General features: G+C 36.1%; 1 protein-coding gene across 1 annotated transcript; it reads left to right on the top strand.

Annotated features, from left to right (window-relative positions):
* Positions 1–551: 551 nt before the first annotated feature.
* On the top strand, positions 552–1,511 carry LOC114034004 (olfactory receptor 5P3-like). Its single transcript, XM_027849649.1, has one exon. It carries the CDS (start codon positions 552–554, stop codon positions 1,509–1,511), a length of 960 nt encoding a protein of 319 aa, XP_027705450.1.
* Positions 1,512–7,749: the final 6,238 nt, after the last annotated feature.

The raw sequence follows: 7,749 nt of genomic DNA, 5'->3' as shown, positions 1-7,749 counted from the left end.
ACATCCATATCTAAATGAGAGATCCTGAACTGGAGTAAATAATACAAAGTAAGCCATTTCACACACTACTGCTCAATAGATAGTTTCTGCTACATTAAATTTTAAAGTTTTGCATTAACAAAATCAATGCAGCTAAAATAAGAGAAGTTGTATTGGGAAAGGGGGACCTTTTTTTTTACTATACATCTGTAATAAACAATTTATATTCAAGAAATCCTGAAGTGTAAATAAGGAATTGGCAAAAAATGTTCTCCATGAAGCATTCTAGGAGAATATTATTTACATAAAGCATTCTGATAATCTTACATTTTTATTATGACTATTTTTCTTTCTTGTGACTCTTGTTAGATTTTGAACTCCTTCAGTAAAATTACTGCATGATATTTATCTTTGTATTTCCCCTCATTCCCTCAAATAGGGCCTTTTATGTAGTAAATGCTCAATAAATATTATGTATATTATATATATATATATTATATATAAACTACATTTTAGTCTTGTATTCCATCCAAATATATTTTTTTTCTTAATAGGCACCTTTTCTGAGACAGATGTCATTCAAAAACCACTCTGAGACAGATGTGACAGAATTCATTATTTTGGGGTTGACTGCCGCTCCAACTCTTCGTGCCATTCTCTTTGTGATATTTCTAGGTGTCTACATTTTCACATTAATTGGTAACCTTAGCATAATCATATTGATCAGAAATTGCTCTCAACTTCACACTCCAATGTACCTTTTCCTCAGCCACTTGGCTTTTGTAGATGTTGGGTACTCCTCATCAGTCACACCTGTCATGCTCATGAATTTTCTTGGGGAAATCCCCTCACTCCCTCTAGCAGGATGTGCATCCCAGCTGTGTTCTGTAGTCACTTTTGGAACAGCAGAATGCTTTCTATTGTCTGTAATGGCCTATGATAGGTACGTTGCTATCTGTGACCCCCTGCTGTATTCCACCAACATGTCCACCAGAGTCTGCACACTATTAGTGATTGCATCCTATCTGGGTGGTTGTCTGAATGCTTGGGCTTTTACTGGTTGTTTATTAAGTCTGTCTTTCTGTGGACCTAATAAAGTCAATCATTTTTTTTGTGACTACTCACCTCTATTGAAGCTTTCCTGCTCCCATGATTTTCTTGCTGAAATTATTCCTGCTGTCACTTCTGGGTCGATTATTGTGATCACAGTGTTAATCATAGTCATCTCTTATGTATACATTCTCTTTTCTGTCCTAAAAATGCACTCCGCTGATGGAAGACACAAAGCCTTCTCCACCTGCACCTCTCATCTCACTGCAGTCACTCTATTTTATGGGACTATTACATTCATTTATGTGATGCCTAAACCCAGCTACTCAACTGACCAGAACAAAGTAGTTTCTGTCTTCTACACTGTAATGATCCCCATGTTGAATCCCCTGATCTACAGTCTGAGAAATAAGGAAGTAAAGGGGGCCATGAGGAAATTAATGGGCAGAAAACACTTATTTTTATTAAGAAAAATGTTGTGATGGTTATTATAGAGAGTTAGTAATAAATGGGTTTATGGGGAAAGCATATCATAATTATTATTATTTGTTCTATGAGTCCTTAATTTGAATTAATTGTATGGCCCAACGTCACATTGAATGGCCCATTGTTCAACACATACTTTGTCATGTGGAAATGTCTCAGTGTTCTAGATGTGCTTTTTGGAACATATTTTAAAATAAAAATTTCTCTATCATCTACTATTGTTGAATGAAAAATTAATTTTGATACAAATATAATACTAACTTCAATAACTTCTTCCTACAGAGATTGTAGGTATGTTACTGTATCTTTAAGAGGAAATGGAATCTTGGAATGACAATTTAACCTTCAGTCTATGAATTGTCTGTGAGAAGACTGAGTTTAACTGTCACTCTATTTGTGAGAGAGATTGCAGAATACCCATTGATTCAGCAATAGCACTACTTGGTCTGTATCCCAAAGAGATCATAAAAAAGGGGAAAGATGCACATGTACAAAAATATTTCTAGCAGCTCTTTTTGTGGTGGCAAAGGTCTTCTCAGCAGTACGATGATCCAAGACGATTCCAAAAAATTAATGATGGAAAATGCTAAACACATCCAGAGAAAGAACTATGGAGTCTGAATACAGATCAAAACATACTATTTTCACCTTTTTGGTTTATTTTCTTTCTCACATTTTTTCCTTTTTATTCTGATTCTTCTTTCATAACATGACTAATGTGAAAATATGTTTAACATTATTGTACATGTATAACATATATCAAATAGTTTACTGTCTTGGGGATGGGGGAGGGAAGGAAGCCAGGGATAAAAATTTGGAACTCAAAATCTTACAAAAATGAATGTTGAAAACTATCTCTACATGCACTTGGAAAAAATAAAATAGTATTAAATGTTAAAAAAAAAAAGAGGTAGTAAAGATGGAGGTGGGGCACTTCATTAAAAAAAAAACTAGCTTCAAACTTTCCCCAATAATTAAATCATCAAAGAATATGAATAGGTAGTTATCAAAGGAAGAAGTCTAAACTATCAATAAACATGTGAAAAAATGCTCCGGATCTTTTTTTACAGAAATGTAATTATGATTTACACCCATAAGATTGGCAAAGAGAATAAAAAGGAAAGTGACTATTGTTGGTCAATCTGTGGAAAAACAGGAATGCTAATATACTTTCGTTAGAATGTCTACTCATTTTGGAAAGCAATTTGAAACTATGCCCAACAAGTCACTAATCTGTGAGTTTGACTTTTTGACTCAGAAGTACCACTAGGAGGCCCCAAAAAGATCAGAGAGGAACCAAATGTACAAAAATAATTGTAGCGATTTTTTTTTGGCAGTGGCAAAGAACTTCAGACTAAGGGGTTGTCTATCAATTGGGGAATGGCTGAACAAATAATGGCATATTAATATAGAGGAATATTCATGATAGTGAGGCAGGCAGGTTTCACAAAAATAGAGAAGACTTTTATGAACTGATGCAGAGTGAAATGAGAAGAACCAGGAGAACAAATCATACAATTCCAATAACTCAGTAAAGAAAAACCAACTTTAAAAGACTTAAGAACTCTTATCAATGCAGTGACCAACCATGCTTTCAGAGGGCCAATAATAAAGCATGGTACCCACATTCTAAAAGAGATGATGGACTCAAGATGCAGAATGAGACATACATTTTTGGAAATGGTTAATTTGGGAATTTGGGGGGGGGTTGACTGTGTAAATTTGTTACAATGATACTATTTCCTTTTTTTATTTTTAATTGAGGAGAAGGTAGGAGGGAGAAGAGGATTACAGATATGGTTAACAAATCCAACTCCAAAAAAGGAAGAGAACACAAAGAAGGCAAGAAGGAATCACTGACAAACAGGACTATATTTCGAGGTTAGATGTAAATTTGTTATAGTTTTTTTAAAAAGAAAGATCTACATAATAGAGGTTCACAGTTTCATGGCAATCCTCTCCTTTTCTTTTTTCTTATATGAGGCAATTGGGATTAAGTGACTTGCCCAGGGTCACATAGTTAGCAAGTATCAAGTGTCTAGTCCCTCCAGGGCAGGTGCTCTATCCACTGTGCCACCTAGCTGCCCCATAATTCTCTCCTTTTCTATATCATCTGTGGAAATGCTCATTTCAGTTGCTCTATGTCGAGTTCAGAATAAAAAATAAAATTTAAATAAAACAAGTGAGCTCAAAGGAAATAACTTACTAGGAGAGGAAAGTGTGATAAACCACCAGTGACTCCTTTCAAAGTTTTTTTTTTAATCACCAATGCATGTTAAACTTCATTCAATGAAAATTTCTCTCAAGGCAATAGATCAAACTTGCAGATTTTCTTCATATGAAAAAGTTTTCCAGAGCCAATTATGTTAAAATCAAAGAGAAGATATGTCTTGGTCTTCAAATAAGGAAAATAATAAAAAATAAATTGTTTGAAGGTAGTTTAATAAATTTGGGGTAGTTGTTTTGCCAGCAAATTGGCAAGATGATAAAGTGGCAAAGGTCAATGCTGAGGACTTATGGAAAAATAATCACACTAAAACATGATTAGTGTAGTTGTACTTGATACAACCATTCTAGAAAGCAATCTGGAAATATAGAAATAAAGTGACTTCAAAATGTCTATATTCCTTGACCCAGACATCTCTGAGGTATATCAAATAGGTTTTGGTCAGTTCAAAAACAACTATTTTTATTGTTTTTAGGTTACCTAGCTTTCCCTCTGTATTTTTCCTCCTTCCTCTCCCTCCCAGAGTCACCATTCATAATATATAATATTTTTAATAAAGCAAAATGACAAAGAAGAAGAAGAGAAAAAACAGCACAACTTATCAAAACATTTTTAAAAGCTGACATTGTGTGCAATGTTCCACAGTTGTGGGTCCCCCAGCTCTAGAAAGAATGAGGGATGGTGTCTTCTAATATCTTCTTTGGGGACAAGATTGTTCTTCAGAATTTTTTTATGATTCATTTTCAACTATTTTGTGGTTTACATTGTTGCAATCATTATGTAATATTGTTTTCTTGACTCTCCTTCACAATGCATCGCTGCATCAGTTCATCTAAGTCTATTTTGGATTCTTTGTATTCATCATATTAATTGTATCTTACAGCACAGTAATATTTCATTAAATTCATATACCACATTTTTAATCATTCTCCATTAGATAAGCATTTACTTTATTTCAGGTTTGTTCTACCACAAAAAGTGCTGCTATAAATATATCATTGTATATGGAGCTTTCCCTTTTTGTCATTGACTGTCTTAAGACACAGTGGAAAGCAAATGTTAATGTCTTTTTACAGTCTTCCAGAATGATTGAGATGTGTGTGTTAGCAAATAATAACATAGATTCACAATGAAGCTTACCCTATTTATTCCTCCTCCAGACACCAAAGACTACAACATCTCATTCCAAACATGGTATGGTGATTTTGAAGACTGGTTTCTATTACCTTAGTGACATCTTTAAGAACACTTTGGAATCTTTTTGGGTCACAAATTTATATGAAAGGAGAGAAAGGGAAAGGAGTAAGCATTTATATAATGCCTACTATGTGCCAGACACTATGTGAAGTGCTGTACAAATACTGTCTCATGGGCCAGCTAGGTGGTGTAGTACATAGAGCTCCCGCCATGGAATCAGGAGGACCTGGGTTCAAATGTGACCTCAGATACTTGAAACTTACCAGCTGTGTGACCCTAGGCAAGTCACTTAATCCCAATTGCCTCACCAATAACAAAACAAAAAAACAAATATTGTTTCATTTGATACAATACTATGCATAGGCCCTTATTCTCCTAATGTTGATCATAATGCTTCTCCACCTTATTAGAAGGTTTAATTAGTTTTTATAGCCAAAATTATTAATCAACTCATGGCCAACCTGCTGGAGATGGACCTTGAAATTTAGGATTGTTGTTGGATAGCAGATGCACAATCTTTCTTTGTAGGGATCAAAGCCTTTCCAGTACTATAGGACTCACCAGTTGGTGCTCAGTCATCATAGCTTTTGAGAATCCCGTATCCACTCCACAAAATGATGAGGAATCAGAATAGGAATTCAATAAACTGAATTCTATTTTTTTTTCATGAAATATCTACCACTTCTGTGGGTGGTTGTTTAATATCTCTTCCAGTCTCATTAGTATGCACTGACAATCACTGATACAGTAAGAAATTGCTATGTGTCAAATATTGTGCTATGCCCTGAGAGTTATTAAAAAAAAAAAAGGCCCAGTCCTTGCTCTCAAGAAGCTTATGGGGAAAGACAATATGTGCATAAAAGTATGTACAAAGTAGTTACAAGATAACCTTGGAAGGAAGACTAAGAGAGAGGAAATAAAAGCCTCTTTCAGAAGATGGCATCAGAGCTATCTGGACAACTTTAGAAAATTAATCTTAGTAGGGAAGTGACTGTATACACCATCTACTTCTATTGAATTTGACAGAACAGTCCCCGGTGCTCACAGTGTCAAGAGAGCTACCTTGGATTCTAATTTTCAATGGCAATTTTTGGTTGAAGGGAGGAGTCCTTACTCGACATAGTGGTAAATTGGAATCCAGAAGGCAGGGTGAGAAAAAGGAAGGTAAAGACGTCCTCCCTCTGAATCTGGCTGACTGTCCTCAAGTTTCCTTGGATCTCAATACTATCGGAGGTCTGCCAGTGAAACCACCCTCCTAATGAAAATGAATAAGAGCTATGTGGAAGATCTGGTAAGATGGTTTTGTTTAGCTTGTGTTCATGTTAGAGCCTTTGCTTTGAAAGTTCGGGTCCTGCTCTGGAGCCCTGCTTTGTTGTTGTTTTCCAAGCCTTGGAGATCCTATCCCTCTCAAGCAGGAAAGTCACTTACTCTTTCTGCACTTGAGGAGGAGAACTCTCTAGGCCATTGCTCAGGATTTCCACACTCAAAACTTTAGGAAAGAGAAAGAATGAGCTCTCTCTGAGCCAGCTCACTGAAGAGTCAACTACCACAGTCCTCACTGGTGGTATTGGTTCTATAGGGTAGATGGCATTGAGTTGAGTGCAGCTTCATTCCGCTGTCCCTAACTAAATTTAAAGGCACTTTGTTAGGTGACAAAAGAATAGATTTGAACTGATCTGTGCTCTATAACTTCTTCCCTCCAGAACATGTCTGGAGAAGCTGAGGTCAGAATCTTTTAGAATATTCACCTCTAAGGCATAGCCTCCATAAAAGCCAGAAAAGAGATCAAAAGAATAATTACATTCTGGAAAACAGTCACTCCATAGACTTCCTCATTCAAACTGTGTTGAAATCACAATCAAGTGTAGAATAAGACTCTCCTCCCAAGGCTTCATTGTCTGTTATTCATTATATCTCTTTCTTGGTGTTTCTCTCTTCCTCCCCAACACTGCCAATTGTTCCAAGACCACTTCTGTTTTTTTTCTGATATCAAAATTGTTATTGTGATGAATCTGTTCCTTTTTACTTAACAGGTGATATCCTATCACCAGGTGCCCCCCCCCCAGGGCATGGAGCTCCTTGTCTTTGAGTTGCTTACACCAAGAAGTTGATTTGAAGAGTCCTATCTTTTGGAGGCATCTTGGAAATGGTTTAGACTTTCATGGTGCTGAATTCATTTGTGATCCACTTATTTTGTCTTTTCTTTACAAAACTTTCTAAGATCCAGAAGGCTCTGGCTTCTTTGAGAAATGAGTGACCCACTAGTTAAAGCAATGGATTGTCAGATGAGACTATAGGAGCAGTGATCCTGAACTTTTGACCAAAAGAAGCTTTCAATGATCCTTCCTTGTCGTTAGGATAATTCGTCCAGGGGGAAAACCAACAGGAACAAAAGTATTCTATCTTCTTATAAATCATCCTCTTGAATCTGTCCAGTAACTTCTCAATTGTCTCCTTCCCTTCAAACCTCCTGTGGGCACAGAAACAAAATTCAGCATCTGCCTGCTATGTCTATCCTCTTTAGTGATAGGTGGCATTTGTGACAGTTCCAAGTACTGAATAGGAAGATAAAACTCATTTCATCTCAACTCAATTTAGTTCACTTCAGCAAACATTCAATAGACACCTTCACTTTGAACTAAGCGCTACGGATAGAAAGAGAAAAAGGAAAAACAATCCATACTCTTATGGGGCCGTCATTCTATAGGAAAATGTTTTTTGGAGAACTGAGAATGCCTACGACTCACTAGGTCTAATGCTAGCAATCTGATCAAAATTGTCCAATCCTAAACATCCTTGGATTATTTTTC

Source organism: Vombatus ursinus, unplaced genomic scaffold (assembly GCF_900497805.2).
Source record: "Vombatus ursinus unplaced genomic scaffold, bare-nosed wombat genome assembly UNPS02007822.1, whole genome shotgun sequence".
Taxonomy (NCBI): domain Eukaryota; kingdom Metazoa; phylum Chordata; class Mammalia; order Diprotodontia; family Vombatidae; genus Vombatus; species Vombatus ursinus.
This window is presented reverse-complemented; position numbering and strand designations above follow the sequence as displayed.